We start from the raw sequence: 25,667 nt of genomic DNA, 5'->3' as shown, positions 1-25,667 counted from the left end.
GATCTTAAGCATAAAAGTAAGCATTTTTGCAGGAATGGACGATTGATATGACCGGCCAAATGAACCCAGGGCATAGATCGGCGGTTTGGCAAGTCAAGCGGGTCTTCTTTGTGACACCTCAAGTTTTCGAGAAAGACATACAGTCAGGTCTTTTTTTGGTGACTTCTTGCTTTTCCTGTGATTATGTATTTGGCTGTGCACATCATGTGCTGTTTGGGGACAGTGACAAGATTTTCCACAATGTTGCAGGCTCTTGTCCAATGCAAGACATTGTCTGCTTGGTTGTGGATGAGGCTCACCGTGCCACAGGAAACTACTCCTATTGTGTTGTCGTAAGGAAGGTGCGGCTTTGAATTCAGTTCTCTCTAGTATTAGTCTGGTCACTTTTGTCTCTCGGTCTTGCTTGAATGAACAAGAGAAGGATTCTCAGTAGGCCTGCCTTTGATTCTAAAAGATGTAAAATATAATTGAATAATAATAGTAAATAACTTGTTTTTGATTATTATGTATAAATAATAGTTTTACAGATTAATTCACAATTCACAGTTTTACAGTGAGTGAGGCCGTGTCTGTGTGTGAGTGACTTGTTGCTTTCATCTCTTGTTTCACCTGCCCTTTGTTGTGCACTCGGTTCTCCTTGTCTGTGTGCGTGTATGTGTGTGTTGGTTTTTTCTGTACAGTCTCTCAGCTATGGACCCAATACAAACTTTCAAGTGTGGAGACGAAAAGAGGAGACAAGTGCTCATTGGAGATCGGATGCTTGCCCTTTACACTGTGACAATCCTGAATTGCAGCCGTTCGCAGAAACTCTATGAAGGTTTTATTGAAATCAAAAAAGTTTGGGAAACTCATGTGCCTCAATTCCGTGTCAAAGTTCATGGACATGTAATGCTTAATCCTGTGATGAATTTGGCTCAGATGGCTGTAGTCCTTTTCTTCCTTGTGAAAATGCCAGACCTGGCAGATGTCGCACAATGGCTTCAAGCTTTGCTTGGGGGCTGTTTTGTAGCCAGTGTGCATAAAGCTGACCGTGGCTTTTTTGAAGTGATATTCACAGATCCGCAATACAAGCAAACACTGTTGGAAAAACCGCCTTTGTTTTATGATCGACAACTAGTGCATGCTTACCCTTGGCTGCCAACTAAGGACTATTAGAGTCTCATAAGGCACAAGTGCCCTGTATGGGTGGAGGTAGTTGACCTCTTGCTTTATTGCCGGGCTGCACTACCATTTTTGGCAGAAGCATTGGGCAAGTTGTATGCCCCCCATGCTCGAATGGAAATGTCAGTAAGTTTTGCATATTGTGGGATACTGATAAACCCACACCGGGGTCTTTGCTCTATGAAGTCTGCTATGAAGCCCAATAGAGAAGGTGAGTAAGGCGGAGCTCTCATCCGTGCCATGAACTGCTAGGGGTATATCGTGCTTGGTGAACACTCCCAGCCACTACGGGGCAGTAGGGTCCGGTATCGGGGCTAGCCACTCCGGAGGGATGTAGTCATCGATGTCGAGGCTAAGTTTGTCTCTACCCTGGATCCCAATAAGGCCTCTCTCGTGGGCGCAGCTGTGTGAATGTAAGCCAATCTCCAAGAGACCTAGCGGGGCCCGTGCTCAAAGCTCGTCACGATATGTGCAGGCGAGCCCCGAGCATGTGACCACTAGGCAGACGGACCATTGGGTTTCAGATAAGAGGCTGTCATAGCCGCTCCTCGGAGGCTACTGGAACTGGCTGAAGGGCTGGCCTCAGATGATCCCAAGCACACAAGGGATTGGCTGCAAATCTGTCCTCAAATGCTAGGCTAAAGCCATGTGCCGGCATCTCTGTGCAAATCCATCTCGTGCTGTGAGGCCAAGGGCCTCCCAAGATCGGGGTGCGGGCGGAGATCCTAGCCAGGAGGATGTCCTTCCTATTACATGCGCGGAAGCTCTGAGTCTTCTTTCAGCCCTAAGCACCTTTCATAGGAACATCTTGATGCAAAACACAAAGAAGAGATGGAGAAAAGAGAGATGGCTGTGTATTTCAGTATATTCATATATGTATAATAAAGTTACAATATCTTGGCCTTAGGCCTTTCCAAAATACCTAATTCTAGACCTGCCCCACCTTGGGGGAAGATGAATCTACCATGAAGAACATGCCTTTTATAGGCCGTTTGGCTAGCAGTCCAACTGGCCGACTGCTGTCGGCCAGCTACAATGGACTTAAAACCAAATAATCCATCACCGACCTGAAGTATACCTGGCGAACTGATATCATGTTCCATAGTGCTTCTTCTGGACCAATTTGAGGCTACAAAAACCCTAAATCTATTGTTTTATCTACTGCCCTTCAAAGATTAGCCTTGGGTTAGGCATGTCCATGTGCATGCACATGGCATCCCCTCCTGTTAAACTTGATGACGGGATTCCAACCTTGACCTTGGACAATTCTGTCATCATCCTCTGTCTCTCCAGTTTAAAGTTCTGTTCCACTTGTCCCTACCCCTTCGTGCCTGAACATTTTCTTTGGCCTTCTTTTCTTGAGTATTGAGTCTGGCATCCCCACTCCACCCCTTGGATGATCATCATCCCTTGGAACCGTTTTCCTGAAAGCTTTTCTCGGTATGCCCCAAGTGGCATCCGACTCACAGGGTTGCCATCCCCCTTGGGTCTTGTGGAACATGTAACTTGGTTGAACACAATGCTAATCAATACACTTAAATACAGTAAGATTTGATGGACACTTGTTCAAATACAAGAAGTAAATTCTTGAATTGACAAGAGACACAATGAGCCGGAACGGCCGACCCCTCCCTCAAATAAAGTATATTGATCTTGGGAGAATCCAGTACATAGTGTCATGGGCATTTCTGACCAGATTTCCATACCAATGCATATGAATATAGTATTGCAAACAAGTGGTTGTCGATGTAGACTTGCAACCCACACTACCCTCTCAAGTGCCTATGTTCCCTACCATCTGCTCTCTATTGTTCCACCAACACATGGTAGCAACAATGTGCAAGAGAGCACGTAGGACAAGAGAACACTACACAGGGTATGTGATCTTGTAATCCGGTTCCTCCCTCCTGCTACTTGCTCCCACATTTAAGCATAAAAGCTTACCAATAGCAAGTAGAGTCGATGACAGCGGAAGTCTTCGCGGCGATGGAAATCCTTGGAGTGTTGATATCTTTGGAGTGTTGATATCTTTGATTTGTCGCCTTTCTTCGCGACAAAAGTCTTCAAGAGGATGAATGGAACCTTGGGAAAGCCTCCCCTATGGTTCAACTTGAGAAAGGAGAGCTGAAATTAGGGTTTTCAGCAAAAAGACCAGAAATTACAGCAATAAAGAGAGCTATTTTGCTGAATTTCAGTCATTGGGAGTGTGTAGGAGAGTGATTAGCATCCGGAAACACTCTAGGAAGCTTGAAAATCACCTTAGCAAGCTTGGAAATGGAGTTGGGAAGGAGAATGTGTAGAAAATGCAGCCCAACAGCCCTCATGAAGGAGGCGCCAAACTCTAGAGAGAGGAAGAGGAGTGAGGTGGTGAGTTGTCCAGTGTAGGTGGCAGGCAGGTGCTTTGTGGAGCAAGCTAGAGTGTACACATGGCTGGTTACTCCCTTTGTACAAAGGGGATAAGGTCTGGGCGGTGGACATTGGGTTATGTCCACCTCGGGACATCAGTGTGTGTGAACACCGGGCTGGTCATAATTTATAAGTGAGTTTTGGTCGCCCAAAACTTAATGAAGTGTGTACACACTCACTTATAAATTAGTGCTAACTCCTAAGGCCAAGTTTATGACCAATACTTACCACGTGTCACATGCCACATAACCATGTCAGCAGACAGTTTCACACGCACGATTTGCGGGCAAGCATACCCTTACCCGAAACTACACATTGGTCAAGCAACCATGAAAATATCATGCAATATCAATTGCAAGCAAGCACATAAAGATGATATGCAATGCAGCATTGGTATGGACAATCCTCGTTCATGAGACTATACCAAAATAGACGTGCTCCAGGCAAGTACACGAGGTACCAGACCCAATGGAACACCAATCCACCAAGCACTTCCGGGCATGTACACGGAGGCACAAGTCCCAACAGAAAGCCAAGTCTACAGTATCACATGAGTGGCATCAATCCCCGGCATAAACAACTGCCATGGACACCAGTCCAATGTACATACATGATAAGAAAGCACGGGTGGACCAATTGGGTGGCCAAATGGTGACATCCCCCCCTGGCTTCTAAACAGTTGTCCGCAACTGAAAAGCATCCAAATATGTCTGAAGCACATGCGGGCAATCTTTGAAGAACTCTTCATCGACCCATTTAGCATCAATGGGAAGATAGTTCCTAAACTTCACAAGGTAACGCCTCACAACTTTGCCTGTAGCAAGCTTGCGTTCCTTGTGATACACAATCTGATGTGGCTGCAAAATCTTGTCAAGCTCATCCACTTCTGGTGGATTCTCAATGACCATTTCACTGGGCTCTGGCCCTACATACTTGCAAAGGAGACTCACATGAAAAGCATTGTGTATGTGCCAATGACTAGGTAATGCCAATCTGAAAACCACTTCATTGATCTTGTCGATCACTCGAAAAGGCACATGGTACGTGGTTGCAAGCTTCGGATATGCACCCTCTTTGCCAGGCCTCTTTGCAAGTCTTGCTTTCTTAAATTTCAGCAATACCCAATCATTCTCTTTCACATCCAATTGCCTTCTATGCTTATCGTCGGCAGTCTTTTTATGCTTGTCTTGTGACCTTGCAATGACTGTCCGCACCTGAGCAGCAAAAGCAATATCCAAGTCTCTTATATACTCATCAGCTGCAAATATCTCATCCTTTGTGCGAAGGATGGGTGGTAAAACCACCTTACCATAAATAATCTCAAACGGGGCCTTTCCTGTAGATGCATGCACCGTGTTGTTGTATGCAAATTCTACAAGCGGTAAGAACTTCTCCCAAGAAGATTTCTGATTCGCCACATAACATTTCAGGAGATCCAACACGGCTGAATTTGCAGCCTCACTTTGCCCATCCGTTTGAGGGTGATAAGCTGATCAGAAGTCCAATTTGGTGTCCATATTATCAAATAAGGCCCGCTAAAAGAGACTTGTAGTCTTGGGATCTCTATCCCCCACAATGGACTTCGGCATTCCATGATGTTTGAACACTTGTGCAAGATATATTTTAACCATATGCTCACCTTTGATGGTCTTTTTGACCGGCAAGAAATGAGCTTGCTTGCTAAACCTGTCCACAATTGTCCAAATTGCATCATTACCCTGTTGGGTACGTGGCAAGTCCATAATGAAATCCATTGTAATACTTTCCCATGGCTGCGTGGGAATAGGCAATGGCTGAAGCAAACCTGGTGCCTTTTGCCTATCAAATTTGACTTTTTGACAGGTGATACATGCACGTACATGTGCCTTTATGTCCTTCTGCATACCTGGCCAAAAGAAATACTGCTCAATCATGTGCGTAGTAGGCATTATGCCTCTATGACCAGCATATGGAGGAGCATGGCACTCATCCAAAACCTTTTGCCTCATGTTAGACACCACACATAGTAGGCAATTATCTTTCATGAGATAACCCTCTTTGATCACATATGAGGCATGTGCATGACCAGCCATCCAATCAGCCCAAATAGTGGCAAAATCAGCATCCGTATGATACAAATCACGCATGGTAGACAAGTCCCCATGAGAGGCAACCGAGATAGCTGCTACATACGGCTTTCGTGACAATGCATCGGCCACTACATTCTTCTTTCCCGGGGTGTGCAAGATCTGAAAATGAAACATAGAGAGGAAATTGGCCATCCTCATATGCTTCTCTGACAAGTTAGTTTGAGTAAGAAAATACCTCAAAACTCTGGTGATCTGTCTTCACAGTGAAATCAGCCCCATGAAGGTAATGTTTCCATATAGTAAGTGCATGAATTACAGCCAAGAGCTCTTTCTCATAAATGCCAAGAGATAGCTCTGCATCATGCAATCTACGACTCTCATAAGCCACGGCATGTTCCTCTTGATTAAGGACAGCTCCTATGCAATTTCCAGATGCATCCCATTGCACACAAAAAGGCTTTTGCAAATCCGGAATGATCACCATGAGTAGTTGCATCTTTCAATTTGAAGAATGCATCTCTCTCTACATTAGTCCATTTGAACACGGCCTCCTTCTTTGTCAAATCACGTAAAGGAGAAGCAATCCATGCAAAGTGCCGAATGAACCTGCGGTAGTAAGAGCATAATCCAAGAAAACTACGGATCTCATGCACTGAACTCAATTCGGGCCAATTCCGAATTGCATCAATCTTTGCAGAATCCATCCACACTCCATCTTTGGACACAATATGTCCAAGATAATGTATATCTGACAAGAAAAACTCACTCTTCTTTGCATTTATGAAGAGTTTATGCTTATGGAGCTCTTAAAAAACAATAGCCAAATGAGCTTTATGCTCTTCTTCGGTCTTCGAGAAGACTAGGATGTCATCAAAGAAGACACCTGTAAATTTCCTGTACCCACGGAATATGCGATCCATCATTCTATTGATAGCTGGGGCATTTGTAAGACCAAAAGGCATAACAAGATACTCATAAAGCCCAAATGCTGTCCTGAAACAAGTTTTGTATACATCTTCAGACACTACACGCACTTGATGATACCCACTCTTGAGATCAATTCGGCTAAAGCATGCCGATCCATCCAACTTGTCAAGGATGTCGTCTATGTGTGGAATCGGAAACCGATTCTTGATGGTAAGCTTATTCAAAGCTCTATAATCCACGCACATACGAAAGGATCCATCCTTCTTTTGAACCAAAAGGACGGGTGAACAATATGGGGAAGAGCTTGGCTGAACCAAACCCTTCTCAAGAAGCTCATTCACTTGCTTCATGATCTCTTTTTGGGATGCACTTACACGATAGGCTGGCCTATTAGGTGGTGAGCTATCCGGCACAAGATCAATGCGATGATCTTCCGGTCGTACAGGTGGTAACTCATTTGGTAACTCATCAGCAAAACAATCATTGTGCTCTTGCAAAAATTTCATCCTATCATTACTAAGAGTGTTTACATGTACATTATTTTCCTGAACATGATCTCGTACAAAAATCAAGTACGCAAAAACACTCTTTTTCATTACTTTCTTAATTTGTACATGAGATACAAGGGGAATGGTATCACCCTCTTCACCAGCATCAATTACATGTTCTCGGTCTTTATGCATGAAGGTGATCCTGTTGGTCTTGTAAACCTTGCACGGATCAACACGTGTATGCCAAGGCTTTCCAAGCAATACATCACAGCCATTCAAAGGCGCCACAAGAAAATCCTCATGATCCACATAGTCTTGAATGTGTATGCGCAACTTGCTAAAAATAGGCATGACCTCCACTTCTCTACCAACAAAGGTAGCCCTTGCTTCAATTTGACGACCCATATCCTCCACTTCAATACCCAAAGCAGCTGCCATCTGTGTGGATATGAAATTTTCAGATGCACAATCATCAAACATGAACAAAGCGGGCTGATCTTTGAGCTGTTCCCAAGCTTTACATACAACCCTATCTTTGCTATCATGTGAAGTGTTGCCTTGCACATCCGGAACCATATGCACATTAGGCTTTGATGCATTTGCATTATCACGCTTCTTCTTGTTTGGGCATGCCTTTGCAATACGCTCGGTGCTACCACAAGTAAAGCATTTCCCCTCACTCATATATTGCTTTTTCTGTTTTGGAGTGAGACCATAGTCTCTCAGTTTGAAGGGACGCTTCTTGGTAGTGTTATTTTGAGCCTTTGGACCATTTTTATCTTGGTTTTGGCCTTTTTTAGGTGACTGTCCATCATTTTGCAGGTTTTGGACAGTCCTCTCTTTGCCTTGAAATGAGGGTTTAGCCTTATTGGATCGACTCAATTTGAGTTCCAATTGCTCGGTGGCGGTGGCGGTGGCGGCTGCGATTAATTGGTGTAAAGGTATGACCAGGATACATTTGTAGTTCCGCTTTGTACACGGGTTGCAATCTTGATTGAAACCTTCTCTTCCTTTCCGCCTCGGTGTGACATGCATAAATGGAGACACCTCCAAAAGCACTTTCCAAAACTTTTGTACATATGCATTTACCAATTCCTCCTCATTTTGCTTTACCCAATCCAACTTCATTGTTATCTCATTCAATGCATTGGGAGGCAAGAATTGAGCATAGAATCTCTCCTTGAACTCTTCCCATGATCTAACAGGATTCGGTGAGAGCTTCTCCGTGAGCCACCAATGGGCAGCAGTGCCTTTCATGAACATGCTTACATGCCGGATCATGGATTTCTAAGTGAAATCCTCATCACTGAAAGCAATATGAAACTGGGCAATAAAAGCAAGTGCCTTTGATGCATCATATTCCTCATGATATGTGTCAAACTTCACAGATTTGTCTTTGGCTTTGAAGTCACCAGACTTTGATGCATGTGTGTGCATCTCAACATGTTTTCCCCCATGTTTGTCCATTGGGACAACCCCTGTGAGACTGGCATCATTTTAGGACCAAAAGGTGATGCATAAGGCATAGATACATTTGCCCTGTAAGCATGAGGCATGGCTGGCCCCTCAACATGCATTGCTACATTTTCAGCCATAACTTCTCCCTCTCACGAGCACACTCGAAGGCATGAGTGGCATGAGAGAGACACAGAATACCTGCACCAACAGAAAATTGCAGCCCATGTTGCATGTGTTGTGCATGCACATTTTCAGCCGGCAATGGCATTTGACATACATTTTGACCATTGCCATAAACATTGTATCCTTCACGGGCTACATAAGGTATTCCTGCATGGCGTGAAGTCATTGATTGTTCCTCTCCCATAGCATGGAGATTCATCCTCTTAGACATAAGTTCTTGTTCGGGCACTTGTGGGGATTCCAAGACATGTGGGACGGTTGCCTTTTTTGCATAGGCATCCTCGGTACGAGCCAAGTATGCACGTGCTGCATCCCTTTGTTGCATGTGCAACTCTTGAGCAATCATTGCCATTGCATGATCCATATAAGATTCAGCTTTCTTGGCCTTCAAACGGTCATGTACCAATGGACCCTCGCGGCGGTAGAGATTCAATTCTTCTTGTTGTGCATGGAGAAGAGCCTGCATACGAGTAAGTTCAGCCCTCATACTATGGACTCTTCTTTCTGCATCTTCTCTTGCCACGGGATGGCTGTCCCACATATTCATGTTCCCTATTGTGCACCACATGAGTTTGCTCATCCTGTAAAGCATTGGAGGCATGCATTTCATTGTCCCTGCCTCTTGTATTAGCATCTCCAACATTCATTGTATGGCTGTCCATAATGTTCCAAGTGTAGAGATAGCTAGTGTTCACGGTGATCGTCTCTCACGATAGAAGTGAAAGAGAACCGTATGCTCTGATACCAATGTAACTTTGTTGAACACAATGCTAATCAATACACTTAAATACACTAAGATTTGATGGACACTTGTTCAAATACAAGAAGTAAATTGCTGAATTGACAAGAGACACACAATGAGCTAGAACGGCCGATTGATCTTGGGAGAATCAAGTACATAGTGTCATGGGCATTTCTGACCAGATTTCCATACCAATGCATATGAATACAGTATTGCAAACAAGTGGTTGTCGATGTAGACTTGCAACCCAAACTACCCTCTCAAGTACCCATGTTCCCTACCATCCGCTCTGTATTGTTCTACCAACACATGGTAGCAACAATCTGCAAGAGAGCACGTAGGACAAGAGAACACTACATAGCGACTTTGAATGGAGGGGTCGATGATGCCCAGGCCCCCTCTGCATGGCGGTTGAATGATGACTCTCTAGTCCACCTTGGCCCGGGCAGGTCTCCCGTCTCACTGCCAGCCCACAAAAAGTTCCGGATCAAATGCTGAAGCTGAGCAATACAGGCCTGAGAGAAAGACCAATAGGAGGTGATGTACCACATAGTGGCGAGAAGAACCTCGTTCGCCACCACAACCCAGCCAACTAAGGAAAGCCTCATAGAACTCTAGTATAGTAGCTTCTTCTGAATGCTCAGAAGAAGAGGGGCTAACTGTTGCTCAGGGGAGATGTCAATGCCAACTTGGCATCCAAGATAATGAATTGGAGTGCCCCTCGGGACCCACTGAAAAGCCTCAATTGGATGCCAAGTCAGGGTAGGTGATGAGCCAACCCAAAGTCCACATGACGTGTGCCAATTGATCTGTCCTCCGGATGTATGATAATAGAAAATCTCAATCGCCTTGGCGAATCTCTAGAGGTTCCTCTTGTCCCTCAACAGGTATGCTGTCGTGTCATTGGCGAACTTGGAATGAAGCAACTCCTCCTGTGCTTGGATGGGAAGACGTAGTCCTTGGAGCCCAGTCTCTTGGGTAGAGAGAAAACTACTCATGGCCTGGTGACAAACAGGAAGAGATAAGGTGCTATAGGCCACTCCTACCGAACTGAGCAAGAAAGCAAAAATTTGTCACCTTTAGCTCCGTGAATAAGAACCTGGATGTGTGAAGTTGTCTAGAGACCTGATACATCTCGGACCCACTCCCTCCGGGAAACCCATCTTGCACATTGTCTCCTCCAAAAAGGTACTCTGTCATAGGCTTTCTTGAAATCAAGAAGGAGAACAATCAGATCTTGCTGACGCATCCTGGCCGATATGGTTGCCTCCCATAAGGTGAAGATGTTGTCGAGAATACTTTGATCCTGAACAAAACCCGTCTATGTACGGTGTACCATGAATCAAGTCAGGGAGAAAGGGCTACAGTCTCCGGTTGATGGCCTTGGCCGTAATTTTGTAGGCAGTCCCCTGGAGGGTGATGGGTCTCCACTGGCGAATCTCTAGTCTGTCACCACCCTCCTTGGGAATCAAGTGGATCAAACCCTCAGACAACCTCTCCGGCATGGCTCCCCTAACCATTATCTTGTTGTGAAGGAAGCCTCGAGGCTGCCTTCTATGAGATCTCAGTGACATGGAAATAAAGAGATTGGAAGCCTGTCCTCTTCCGGGCATTTTCCCGTAGGTGATGCCGTCGCCACATTATGCATACATCATCATTCCTCATTATGCATACATTCTTTGTTTTTGTATCTGTTATGTGCAAAAGGACCTGTACGCAGAAGGGGTGTGTGTATATGTGTGCAGGTAGCGGGAGCGGGTGTGTGTGTGTGTGTGCATGTAAGCAGCAAAGTGGGGGGGGGGGTGCAGAGCAACAGTGAGGGGAGGGTGGCGCAGGGGGTGTGCAGAGTAGCGAGGGGGAGGGGTAGGGGTAGCGGCGCAGGGGGCAGGAGAGAGAGAGAGAGAGAGAGAGAGAGAGAGAGAGAGAGAGAGAGAGAGAGAGAGAGAGAGAGACGCGATGGCTGGGAGGGAGAGGGGGGGGTTTTGCAGAACAGCGAGAGCGAGGGGGAGGGGTAGCAGCATAGGGGGCAAAGAGAGAGAGAGAGAGAGAGAGAGAGAGAGAGAGAGAGAGAGAGAGAAAGTTATATTAACGTCCACGGGAGGCCGAATCCGACCTATGGGACAGATCATGTACATCCATTTATATTCCACTCTGGGTATCGATGCCAAAGAGGCATAAAACTGGGAAAAAATAACTCAAAATGAACTCTTAAGACTCTTAAGAGTTTAAATTACAATGGGTTCTATTGCATCTAGTTCGAAATTGAGGTTCAAAATAAAAATAGCTATATTTCATCCATGGATGGATTTGCTCTTGAGGGGGGTGGGGTACGGAATTCTTTAATGATTGCTTGTCCTCCTCTGTATATTGCCCATTTGCCATTCTTTCTTGCTTCTTTAACTTTATTCAGCTCTGCCGATTTGTTCTTGAGTTGTAGCGGGGTGAGTTCATTAGCTATCCATACCTTTGTCCCTTGGAGAGACCTTGTTTGCTTCATCACTGCTATTTTCTCATTGTTGTCCATATAGGAGACTTTTGCCTGTGTACCCTTTACTATAATAGAGATAGGGTCTCCTAAGTCCACGAAGGGGACTACTTTGCTCAGTTGTGCTGTAAGTACATCTGTATCTTATATGTAGTCTTCTCGAAGCTCTTGAGCTATGTCTGCCCTATCCCAGCCTTGAGGAAGACCACCGACTCTGATTACCTTTTTGTTACTTTCCATTCGTTCCTTTTCTTTGACCGTTGATATGACTTCTTTAACAAAATCTTGTGAGTTAACTGAATTTACCTTTGAAACATGGTTTGTCATTTCTGTTTGTAGTGTTGTAGGTATGGGTCCTTCTCGTGCTTCCTCTTGCTTCGTCTGCATGGCTTGCACTTGCACTTTCAGTTCGTTGATTTGTTCATCTTTCTTGATAGTCTCGTGTTTCAGTGCTGCTAATTCTCCCTGGAGTTTCTTCAGTTCTTGCATGAGGTAGGCTTCCCATGGTGTCGGCTTGCTCACGGGTGGAGGAATGGGCGGTAATCGTGAAGCGGTGACTGAGGCAAAGGACTTCTTACTTTCCATGTGTTGCTGCTGATAAAGGAGAGGGCTGTTGGTGGAAGGAGTCCCCCCTCAAGGATACCCTCTCCCCTTTGGGGGAGACTCAAAAAATGCAACCTACAAGATACTCAGCTACAAGATGCTCAGCTCTACAGGTGCAGGAGAGAGTTATGTTGCTGCCTTGGGGGCCTGAGCAGAGGGTGGGTGAAGCGAAGAGAGAAAAGGCCGGTGGAAAGAGATAAGCGAAGAGAAAAGGGGGGGGCGAAATGCAGAGGGTGGGTGAAGCGAAGAGAGAGAAGGCCGGTGGGTGAAGCGAAGAGAAAGGGGGGGGCGAAATGCAGAGGGTGGGTGAAGCGAAGAGAGAGAAGGCCGGTGGAAAGAGATAAGTGAAGAGAAAGGGGGGGGGGGGGGGCGAAATGCAGGGGGTGGGAGAGAGAGAGAGAGAGAGAGAGAGAGAGAGGATCGCAGCCATGCGCAGATTTACAGCTTGCATAGTGTTTGTGTTTGCCCTAATTTCTCTGTGGCTGAGCCTGAAGTGGTTCCACCAAGCACGACTAGTGGAACCACTTCAGGGTCACGCATTGAGAAATTAGGGCAAACACAAACACTGTGCAGGCTGTAAATCTGTGCGTGGCCGCGATCGCGAATTCTCCATTGCCGGAATTACAATCTGTTTGCACGAATGGCTCCAAATTCATCCACGCATAACCTCAATTGTCGAGGGCTTCCCAATATCCCGCAGCATGCAAACCTTGTTTTTATTCTTGGACGACATTCTGGGCTCCACCAACACCTCCCCAATAGTACGCATGGCCAATGGTAACAATTCCCACATAGTTGATGGAAAGTCTACAACCTCAACCCAAATAGGGCATGCTTGGTGCAACATATCTCTATACTCTGCCATAGGGCGCTAGGGTACAACATGCACCAACTGTCCATCTAGAAATAATGGGATTTTTTGCATAACCAAATCTCGAACTTCTTTGGATTAGAATAGGACCTCATAGAATCTTCTGGGATTGTCAAAGATCTTCTCCACAAAATTACCATCTAATAAATCATGTAACAATGTGTAATCCTATTGAAGAATGAAATTCGTCCAGTAAAAAAGAAAATTGCAGCATTGTTATGAAAGGATTCCACTTGTGCCACAAACTGCCATGTTTCCACTCGGGCATCTACCACTTCCTCTATTGGAACCTTGGTAGCCCTAATATGAATTGCCATCACATATGGCTGCAAAATCTGATTAGCTTGTGCAACTTGAAAGTCAAAAGCCACCTCATGGTTCTCTTCCTGAGGTGCATCAAGAAGCAAGGTATTTTGAAGCATCCGACCAGCCTCCTTCCCTCCATATTCACCTCAGATTAATCTCTGCCTTTTAGCTTGATCTTCATGCTTTGGCTCTGGCCCTCCATCCTCAAACTTCTTTGCATCTTTTACTGAGACATGTGCCTCTACAAAATCCATATCTATGGTTCCCTGACTCATTTCCGCTACTCAACACCGAAAATTAATGTTTCCACTAGAAGAAGGAGAAGAGTTATGTTTCAGCCGTGCAAACAAAGAGGAGAAGATCCAGTGCCCGGATGGAAAATTTGTCTCTACGAATGGCTCTGAAAGGGGGATAAAAGCCAAGCACGACTAGTGGAACCACTTCAGACTCACGCACAGGAAAATTAGGGCAAACACAAACACTCTGCACGCTGTGAATCTACGCGCGGCCGTGATTGTGAAACCCCCTTTCGGAGGCATTTGTGCAGATAGATTTTCCATCTAGGCAATGGAGAATTCGCGATCGCGGCCGCACGCAGATTTACAACCTGCACTGTGTTTGTGTTTGTCCTAATTTCTCTGTGCGTGAGCCTAAAGTGGTTCCACTAGTCGTGCTGAGGTTTTATCCCCCTTTCGGAGCCATTCGTGCCTGCAGACGGATTTTCCATCCGAGCAGTGGATCTTCTTCTCTTTGTTTGCAGGGCTGAAACATAACTCTTCTCTTTCTTATGGTGGAAGCAATTATTTTCGGTGTTTAGTAGTGGAAATGAGTCAGGGAACCATAGATATGCACATGTCTCAACAGAAGATGCAGAGAAGTTTGAGGATGGAGGGCCAAAGCCAGAGCCCGAAGATCATGCTAAAAGGCAGAGATTGATCGGAGGTGAATATGGAGGGAAGGAGGCTAGTCGGATGCTTCAGGATACCTTTGCTTCTTGATGCACCTCACTGCTCATATTAGGAAGAGAACCATGAGGTGGCTTTTGACTTTCAAGTTGCACAAGCTAATCAGATTTTGCAGCCATATGTGATGGCAATTCATGTTAGGGCTACCAAGGTTCCAATAGAGGAAGTGGTAGATGCCTGAGTGGAAACATGGCGGTTTGTGGCACAAGTGGAATCCTTTTATAACAATGCTGCAATTTTCTTTTTTACCGGATGAATTCCATTTTTCAGTAGGATTATAGATTGGTTACATGATTTATTCAATGGTAATTTTGTGGAGAAGATCTTTGATGGTCCCAGAGGATTCTATGAGGTCCTTCCTGCTCTCATCCAAAGAAGTTCGAGATTTGGTTATGCAAAAAATCCAGTTGTTTCTAGATGGACAGTTGGTGCATGTTGTACCCTGGCGCCCTATGGCAGAGTATAGAGATATGTTGCGCCATGCATTGATGGATTTGACCCCTTGTATTTCGAATTAAAGTGGGGATCATTTGCAGGCCATTGCTTCCGTTGTGGGGAGATGGGTCAGTTCATTTTAGAGTGTCCCCAGAGGAGGCGAATACTCAGCCACAACCGAATGTGTCCTAGGGTCCGACTCATAAGGATACATTAGCTCTTGTTTTGCCATTTGGTTTGAATATAGAGAAGGGCAAACAAGTAGTAAAACAAAGTGAGTAAGTGGTAGATAAAGGTAAACAAGTTTTGGCATATATAGAAGATAGACCTTGGCTTGTGGTGGAGACAGCTACTTCTAGTGGTAATCAAAATGTGGATGTTGGTCATGGTGCCTCTTCATCATTTCGTCTTGGTGCCACAAGATGGACTCCAGAGAAAGATAACCAACGCAGGGTATCACACTCTCGGCATAATTTGAGACGTCGAGTTACGAAAGAAAATTAGGTAAATTTTCCTCTTCTATTTGATAAAAAGGGGGCTATGGTCTCAGCCTAGGTCAAGAAGTACCCGGATGTCAAGTGGAGACAGGATACATCACCTAATGATACCTATACTTTAGGTGAGAAGGAACGGGTGGATGTTTTGCTGCGAAGAGTATGGGAACAAATGGAGAGAGAAGGCTTTGAGGATCCTATGCAATATTTTAAGGAAAGAGAGGCCGATGGTGGTACCTCTCATTGATTGGCTTTTTGTTTTCATGGATTATGAAGATTGCTTTTTGGAATGTAAAAGGTGTGTGTTCACTATCCAAGAATTATCGCATGTGTCGTACTGTGTTTTAAGGTCAATGGGATATGTCTTGTGCTGTGGAGCATAAACAACATTCCATGGCTGGACAAGTGTATGATTACAAGGAATTTCATGTGTTTTATAGTGGGCATCCCACTACACAATCAGGGGTCATGATTGCAGTGAAATCTTTGTTTAAGCCATCATTGGTTATGTAGGGTGTCGGAGGGCGGGGTTCATTGTTGTGGAAATGGAGTTCATGGATGAAACATTATGGCTTGTGGGTTGTATGCGCCTAATGGTGTTGCAGAACGTTGTCGGTTATGGGACGATTTATTGTGTTTATGCAACGCTAAGCCTGGCTTTATGTTGGGTGATTTTAATGTATGTGAATTGTCGGGGCAGGCTTCTGTACCTCACTCTATTATGGATGGGCCGAAGAGATTCAGCTGGAATGTGTTTGCCAATTAAGTTTTGAAACAACATGTGGTCAGGGCTACACCCGCATGAGAGAGGATTTACATATGTCTCTCAATAGTATGGGGTGCAAGAGCTCGTTTCGATCGAATATATATTTGCGAGCATGATTTGTTTCTCTCATAGATATTGTCCATGCAGGTGGAATATAATCATATTTTGTCAGATCATTTCCCTTTGGTATTGGAGATGTATAGCCGTTCTCTGGATGCTTATAGGCCATTATTGGGAAAGTCTCCTCTTAAGGTTAACCAGACTTTCTTGGAGCATACTGTTTTCCATCAGTTTATGTTGCAGGTGTTACAAAACTTTCGAGGCCATGTAATCTCTGTTGGGGTGTCAGCTTGGGAGTGTTGTATGTTCAATATTCAAAAGCTTTCTCGCCAGTATGGGATTCATAATACATCATATTTTAGGGAGAAGTTGTGGAACCTAGAATCATTGTTGGTTGATTTGAACTAGGTGGTTCAAGAGGACGGTTCTTGCCATGACATTGAGACATGGTTGTCACGGTACGAAAATACGATACCGTACGGGAATTTTTGGTACTATATGAAATTTTCGGATACCGTATGATAAAATACGGTTTTTATTTTTTACACTTACAACCTATGGAGCTTCAAGCTTGAATGTGAGGGAAGGTTGGGAGGGGAGGAGTCTACAGTGCTTGAGGAACTAGAACATGGATATGTGTCTCTCCCAGTTGGATCTCCCGATTGTCTCCAAAAAAGAACCTGGATGGGTAATGCAATACCAAAGGTCTCGCAGTGTAGCGTTTATGACTAAAGGACCGTCCTTGCACAAATACGAGCAGTGCATCTAGGGTGATAAGTTTAGGGACTCCTCTCTAGATAAAAATGGCCATGTCCAAATCTTCACCCTCGTACATAACTTGAGAATCTAATTGTCTAGCCTACCTATACCAGGGATCTCCAAGTGACGTAGACAATCAAGTGTACACTACCAGTCTACCTCGCCAAATTTTTTAGGTCTCTCAACAACCCCATGTGGAATACTGAGTGGACACGAAAGTTACGAAGTATTGCGAGCATTTGGGATCTTCATTAAGCAGGGTTTCTATATATTGTTTAAGCATTTGGGAATTTTTTTTTCAAGGAAAAAAAAAAACTCATACCGTACGATATCGTACGGTACGAACCCATTCGTACTGGTACGAGAAACAACTATGCATTGAGATAGCTATTGATTGGTTGTCCCATCAGGTTGCAGCATTGCATGAGAATCAATATATGCGATATAAGCTTGCTCGAATGGATGTCCTCATGGATTCTAATTGTTAGTCACATACTTTCTTTGCTCATCCTATTTGTGTTCTAGATGTGTGTATGGACTTTTATCGCTAGGTCATATCTCCTAATGTCACTGCAGCTAGAGAGTCTTTGTTTCACTTGGTTCGTCACCAGGTATCAGACGTTTCTGCAAATGAATTGGAACGAGACATTTCTGCAGATGAGGTGGAAGATGTGTTGAAGCATTTGCCTAAAGGAAAAAGTCTAGGATGGGATGGACTCCCCAATGAGCTTTTCAAGTATGTTGATGAGTTGAAGGTCCCTCTCGCTTCTATTTTTCAGGAGGTGTGGAATACAAGTATCATGCTTGCGAGTTGGAAGATTGGGCTTGTACGTTTATTGCCTAAAGTTCCATCCCCAGTTAATCTAGGTCAATGGAGACCAATCACATTGATGGGGGCCATGTATAAGATATTTGCAAAGGTCTTGGCCAACAGGTTGCAATGATTTCTTCCTACTTTGATTCATCCAAGGCAGTATGGATTTATTAAAGGTCGGAATATTTTGCATAATATACTGAATGTACAAATTGAAATCGATTATGCAAGAGCTTCGAGGTGGTTATGATTCAACTAGATATTGAAAAGGCTTATGACCATGTTAGTTGGTCTTTTCTTTCTCAGCTTATGCAGGCTATGGGATTTGGTCCTCGCATGTATTCTTTTATTTATACTGTTAGCCAACATGTAGAGGCTAGGCTTATGATTAATGGTGGGGTGACTAAGCCCATTCATTTGACGAGATTGGTCAGGCAGGGATGCCCACTTAGCCCTCTCTTGTGTGCAATTGTTACACATCCAATCTTATTTTGGCTGGATAAGCTAGTGGAGGATGATGAAGTTGTAGGGCTTACTCTTCCAAGCAGAGAGCAGATGGTCGGCCAGGCATTGGCAGATGATTCTTCCATGTTCGTTAAGGCTCAAAGAGATAATGTTCAGAAGACTATGGCTGTTTGGGATTTTTTTTGGTCTTGCTTCAGGGTTATACATTAATATGCAGAAATCTGCTCTGATGAGTTGTACCAAGAGCGATTTGCTTCGTTTGGGATGGAATGGGCAGGTCATATAAAGGGGATATATCACATGCCACTTGGGTTATCCGATTGGAGTTGATGTTGATTCACAAGCTTTGTTGGTATGGATTCCTGTAAGGATAAATGATAAGTTTGTGTATTGGAAATCTTAGGGTTGGCCTATGCATGTTCGGCTCAAAGTGGCACAATCCATTATGATTAGGATATCTTTTTTCTTGACTTTATTGCCATGGACGGGCAAAGCTTTGCATCAGATACAACAACCATTTAGATTTATGCTATGGAAAAGAGCAAGAATAAGCTAGGACAGACGTGGATTTCTTGGGAACATGTTACTACTCCGAAGAGGAGTGGAGGGGCAGTCCTATTAGATGTCGGATTACATATGGTCGCTAGGAGATGGCCTTTATTGCAAGATATGTGTGTATCTCAAGAGCCATGGGTGGTAATGGCTAAGATCCTCATAGAGGAGGTCGCACTTGTGCATGGTAATACCGGGATTGATGGTACATGGTGGGATGTAGTGAATGGTTCCCAACAGGTTCGAGTGGTTGTTTCACCTCTCCTGTCTCATTTAATGATCTCATGGAAGGAGGTGTTGGCACACACTAAATGGAAACCTTCAGATCAGCGGTTGCAGTTGAATTTTATGGCAGGTGAGGTGTTGGCTACTTCACTACTTCTGGAGTGGCCTGCCAAACTTATTGAGCGGCCAAAATTCAATAGAATGGCTCGATTGGGACTAGTGAGAATTATGGATGCTTTGTTGCTACATAGAGGCCGCTTATTGTCTTTTCGGAAAATCCATCAATATTTTCGAGTTCCACGTGGAAATGTACAGTTATGGGAGAAGGTGAGGGCAGGCCTTACACCGTTTGGTGATATTCCTCAGTTGGAGGATCAGCAACCTTGGTTAGATTCGGCATTTAGAAAGCCTCAGGACGTTGTCTAACGTCGTACAACAAATCAAGTGTACCATATGATGGTGGAAGATAAGCGTTGGATCGCTGAAAAGGCCAATAGAGTATGGAACATTAGGAAAAGTAGGGCGTAGTGGAAGGAAGTAATCTTACGGGGCTGGTGGTCTAAGATTCCACATCAAGGGAAGGTGTTCCTATGGCGCATGCTAGTTGGAGGCCTACCATTGGGGGACCAGTTGCGAAGCGGCGGATTGCTTCTGGTAATTGTGTGTTTTGTATAATTTGCTTGGAAAAATGCCCGCATCTTTTCATTTCATGTCCGGTGGCAAAGAAGGTGTGGGATTTCCTTTCTCGCGTGTGGATTTTGTTGACAGATAGGTCCGTAAAGGCTAAAGACTGGATTTTTGGCAAGATTCCGAATGGGCCAGATAACCCAGAACATTCAGTTTTCTTTCATTTTTTCAAGCGGACACGTTTGTGGCATATCTAGTTAACTAGGAATGCCTTCATATTTGATGCAAAAGTGGGTATTACAGCTCACATAGGTCGTATAAAAGGGCTACTATTGTGGCAAGTCTCTTCCTTGGCGGTCAGCTCATTTGGTGGAGAATGACATGCCTATATGTTGGATGAGGGTACTCCGAGCTACACCTGTGGTTCAGAGTAATTAGTGAGGGAAAGCTAGTACATCACATGGCGGCCATGTGGTCATTTGTAAAGTAATTTTGGTAATATATCCTCTATTACGAGAGAGAGAGAGAGAGAGAGAGAGAGAGAGAGAGAGAGAGAGAGAGAGAGAGAGAGAGAGAGAGAGAGAATCAAATCACAGGTGCGAGCATGCGCGGGTAGAGAGAGAGAGAATTGGAGAGAGAGAGAGAGAGAGAGAGAGAAGAGAAAGCCGAGAGAGTCTAGGGACGAATCTTGGTTTCTTGTACATGTTTTAGGGTTTCGTCTGCAACAACAGAGCTGTTGTTTTAGGGTTTCGTTTGCAATAGAGCTGCTGATTTAGGGTTTCGTCTGCAAACAGAACTGCTGTTTTAGGGTTTCGTCAGTAAAACAGAGCTGCTGTTTTAGGGTTTCGTCAGTAAAACGTTTTCGTCTGCAACAAAGATGCTATTTTAGGGTTTCAATTAGAAATTTTGCTGCTGTTTTAGGGTTTACATGTGCTGTTTTAGGGTTTTTCCTGTAGCAAAACGGCTTTTTTAGGGTTTCGAATAGAGGTTTTGTTGCTGTCTGGGGTTTACAGCTGTTGTTTTAGGGTTTCGTCTACAGCAAAGCTACTGTTTTAGGGTTTTCCTTGCAGCACAGAGAGAGAGAGAGAAATGAAATGAAATGAAATGTTATATTAGCGTCTTCAAAAGGCCATAATGACCTATGAGACCAAAAGTTACATCATGGTGGATCTGATACAATGTCTGGATAAAAAAACCTAGAAAATGAAAAATAAAGATGATACTACTGGCACCTAGAAAATGAAACTGGAACTGGAATATAGCGAGGGGGGGGGGGGGGGGGGGGGGGGGGGGGGGGCCTACGCTATGGAGGTGAGTGGAATATAGTGAGGGGATACAATATCATGTGGGATGGAGGGGTACACTATGGAGGTGCCTCCATCTCATAATATGTGCCGCATCGGACACTGGCAGATCTCCTCAATATCCTCTGTGGTCAGCACCCTGACTGGGTGTCCCGCATGCCTCGCAAGAATAATCCGAATCTGCCGCTGCAACCTCCGTCTATGCTGGGATGCCCCCCTCCGTAGTCGTGGGCGTCTGGACCACCCAAGCTTAATCGCACGATCAATCAGTGTACCCCTGGTGTGGGCGGTATCCATGTCCTGCTGCTGCTGTGGTCCATCTGGCGCAGTGATGGCTGGACTAAAGAAATCTGTAATGTGCCTCTAAGTGTGGCGCTCTGTGCGCCTAAGCAGGCTATCTCTATGTCTCTGCAGCTCAAGCAAGAACAATCCCAAACACCTTTGGTCCTGGTACCCCATGACTGGGTGTCCCGCATGCCTCGCAAGAATAATCCGAATCTGCCGCTGCAACCTCCGTCTATGCTGGGATGCCCCCCTCCGTAGTCGTGGGCGTCTGGACCACCCAAGCTTAATCGCACGATCAATCAGTGTACCCCTGGTGTGGGCGGTATCCATGTCCTGCTGCTGCTGTGGTCCATCTGGCGCAGTGATGGCTGGACTAAAGAAATCTGTAATGTGCCTCTGAGTGTGGCGCTCTGTGCGCCTAAGCAGGCTATCTCTATGTCTCTGCAGCTCAAGCAAGAACAATCCCAAACACCTTTGGTCCTGGTACCCCATGACTCTGGAAAGTGGTCCAAAACCCTCTTTGAATAAAGAGAGAGAGAGAGAGAGAGAGAGAGAGAGAGAGAGAGAGAGAGAGAGAGAGAGAGATTGGGTTTTCTTTGTTTCTGTACATGGCTGCTGCTGTTGGTGGCATGGCTGCCAATAGCCTTAACATGGATCTTATTGAGGAGATGATCGAGAAGGATGTGGGTTATGCTTCAGATGCTTCGGAGCAACAAAAACGTCAAAGGCTTGATGTTGATGCAAGCTACACTCCGGTGAATGTTGGACCTTTGCCAGAGTTTGCACGTTTGCTGCAGATCACTGGTGAGCTTCTGCAAGAATATGTGAAGGCAAATAGCGTGCAAATGGCTGCAGTAGATAATGGTGGTGTGGCTGATGTATGCATGGAGACTCCTTTGTTGCTACAACAGCTATCAGATTTTCATGATCGTGCTGCTATCTTCTTCTTTATTGGGCGTATTCCGTTGTTGCCTCGTCTTAGAGCATGGTTGGGCCGCTTGGTGTCGCTTGAGGCACTTGAGGAGATTTATGATGGTCCGAGAGGCTTTTATGAAATACTTTTTCGCACTTCGGAAGCCCGTAGGGAAGTCTTGGAGCAGGTGCCACTCTTTTTGGATGGGCAGTTGGTTCATGTGGTTCCGTGGAAGCCTATGGCAGAGTACCAAGATATGTTGCGCCAGGCTTGCCCAGTTTGGGTTGAAGTGAAACAATTCCCACCAATGTTTTGGCGTGTTTTAGTAGGTCTCATGCGAGGTATCGGTGATGTCTTGGTGGTGCCTCGAATGACATCTACAAACCGAAATCATCTATGCATGTTGTGGGATACTGGGAGACCTAGGCCGACACATTTGCGTGTCAATATGGCAGGGCTGCAACCTTTAATGTATGAATTGAGGTGGGATACATTTGTTGGCCACTGTTTCAAATGTGGTGAGATGGGCCACTTTGTCTCCGAATGTCCTAAGAAAGAACAAGTTGTTGCTACCAAGGATATCGTTGATGGGCAGTTGCCCGTGGAAAATGAGCATGATGCTCCTTTACATGTTGCCCAGCACATGGATGTACATGTGGATGTTCAGAATGAGGTTGAGCAGCCATGGGTGGAAGTACGTGGTAAAAAGACACGATTTGTTGCCCCGCGGGGGGATTTCTCAGATGCTGTTTGGCGGGGCCTTTGCGTAATCATTAGGGGCCCTTACATACATATGCTCGTCGCCCTTTGGGTTCAGGTGCCCAGCACCAGACCAGGATTGAGAGGCCGGGAGGCCAACTTTCTCAGGGTACAGGGCCTCTTGGGGTGGATAGAGTAGAACGCTATCCTATTAGAAGTCGCCTAACAAAAGAAGCACAACAACAATTGCCTCTTGTGTTTGGTTCGAAGGGTGAGGTCATCTCGCCATGGGATGGTCATTACCCTTCGGCACGTGCTCGGGAACTCCAAGGGCAGTCTGAGATCACAAATACCATGTCTAAAAATGCAATGCTTCAAAAGGTTCGTGATTTGGTAGATTGTCCCGGGCCTAGTACACGGCCTTGTTGATTCCTTTTCTGGGAAGGCTTATGAAAATTGTACAATGGAATGTAAAGGGTATTTCTTCGCGCCAAAAGCAGTTCAGGCTTTGGCGTACAACTTTTTGTCATGGTTGGGATGTTTTGTGTGCAGTTGAACATAAGCAGCATAAGTTGGCTGGCAAAGCCTATGTATATAAGGGGTTTCATGTTTTCTACAGCGGACATCTTGCTTCGCAGTCAGGTGTTATGTTTGCTGTTCGTTTGCAGTTTTAGCCTTCTCTTGTGATTCAAGATGTTCATGGAAGATTTCTAGTGATACAGATTGTTTGGGATGATACACCTTTATGGTTGTTAGGGGTGTATACTCCAAATAATGCTTGTGTACACCGTTTGCTGTGGAATGACTTGTGTGCTCTTTCAATCTCTCATCCTGGCTTTGTGATGGGAGACTTTAATATGTGTGTCTCCAGGGAGCAAGCCACGTCGCCTCATTCTGTAATGGATGGCCCAGAGAGAATGGCATGGGAAGCTTTTGCAGCAAGGTCGCTAAAACAAGACATGTGGTCTTGGTTGCATCCAGATGAAAGGGGTTACACTTATGCCTCACAACAGTTTCAGGGCACTTATGCTAGATTGGATAGGATGTATATTTTACATCAAGATCTCTTTTTGCCAGAGGTTCTTACTATGATGGTTGATCAGCAATAGGTTTTCTCGGATCATTGGCCGCTTGTGTTTGAAATGGTCTATCATCCTATGGATGCATATAAAGGCTTGTTGGGACGCTTGCCTTTGCGCTTAAATCACACTTTTTTGGAGCATGAAGTTTTTGATGTTTATATGCGTCAGTTGATACGACATTTCTCCACAAGAGTGTCCATGGCTGATTATCATGCTTGGCCAGTGTTCCTTACCAACACTCAGAAATTAGCGCGGCATTATGGTCTTGCTAATGCCTCTATACAAAAACAACATGTGGCTCTTCTTGAGTCGCTTTTAAAGGGCTTGCAGGCGTTCATGTTTACTGACTCTATGGATGCTGAAGTTGTGGATGCCATAGAATGGCTGAAAAGGGAGCTATCTAGGGTGCAGGAAGCACAATATGTTTGCTTTAAACTACTTGCACGTCTTGATGCTTTGCGGGATGCTAACTGTGAATCTCATCGCTTCTATGATAAGTTGCATCAAAAACATATGCGTGAGAATATCGTTAGGCTGATGGATGCCCAAGGCAACCTTGTTACTCAACCTTCTGAGGTTATTCAGCATTGCATCAAGTTTTATGAAGATTTGCTTGCCCCTCCAGAGGATGGCTCGCCGGCTGTCCTGGCTGCAAGGGAGTCATTGTTTGCTGAAGTACGATATCAAGTTGACCCTGATGTGGCGGTACAGCTTAATGCTCCTGTTACTCAAGGGGAAGTGGAAGCTGTTCTCTCCAAACTTCCCATGGGAAAGAGCCCTGGTTGGGATGGTTTGACAAATGAGTTTTTCCGAAAATATGCTGATCAGCTTGCAGAGCCTTTGACACTTATTTGTCGAAGAGTTTGGGATGAGGGATATATGCCTGCCGATTGGAAGTTGGGCATACTGCGTTTGTTGCCCAAAGTCCCTTTGCCTACTTCTTTGGCTCAATGGTGCCCGATCTCACTTATGGGTATTATGTATAAAATCTTTTCAAAGTTTTTTGCCAATCGCTTGCAGAAGGTGCTTCCTACTTATATTCATCCATATCAATATGGATTTGTGCATGGCAGGAATATTTTGCATAATATTCTTAATGTTCAAATTGGAGTGGATTATGCCAAGGCAAAGAAGCAAGAGATTGTGATGGTGCAGCTGGATCTTGAAAAAGCTTTTGATCATGTCAGCTGGTCTTTCCCTTCTCAGTTCATGACAGCCATGGGCTTTGGTCCCAAAATGGCTAATTTGGTGCATTTACTTGGCTCTGGCTCTATCACGCGGATTATGCTCCATGGAGGACTTTCGGATGGTATTTCTCTCACCCGTTCTCTCCGGCAAGGCTGTCCTCTTAGCCCTCTTTTCTTTGCCATTGCCACTCATCCTATGTTATCTCGCCTAGATGCTATGGCATCGCATGGTGAAGTGGTTGGTTTGCATCTCCCTCATGGCAAGCAATTGTTTGCTCAAGCCCTTGTTGGGGATGACACTTTTATGTTTCTCAGGGCCGAAAAAGTCAATAT

At 44.9% G+C, this 25,667-nt stretch overlaps 1 protein-coding gene across 5 annotated transcripts in view; it reads left to right on the top strand.

Annotated features, from left to right (window-relative positions):
- FANCM (DEAD/DEAH box RNA helicase family protein) overlaps nucleotides 1–25,667 on the top strand; it is a 125,229-nt gene that overhangs the window by 58,033 nt on the left and 41,529 nt on the right. For 4 of the 5 annotated variants that reach the window (XM_086782567.1, XM_086782569.1, XM_086782570.1 and 1 more), the window contains 2 exons: nucleotides 33–147; nucleotides 250–341. In XM_086782567.1, the coding sequence (XP_086638693.1) occupies nucleotides 33–147; nucleotides 250–341 (207 nt within the window). Of the gene's footprint in view, nucleotides 1–32; nucleotides 148–249; nucleotides 342–25,667 lie in introns of those variants that run through there. The other variant, XM_086782571.1, reaches the window with a different exon arrangement.

Source organism: Cibotium barometz, chromosome 44 (assembly GCF_041138505.1).
Source record: "Cibotium barometz isolate CiBa-2024 chromosome 44, ASM4113850v1, whole genome shotgun sequence".
NCBI lineage: Eukaryota > Viridiplantae > Streptophyta > Polypodiopsida > Cyatheales > Cibotiaceae > Cibotium > Cibotium barometz.
The sequence above is the reverse complement of the archived record's forward strand: the minus strand, read 5'-3'. Positions and strand labels throughout refer to the sequence as shown.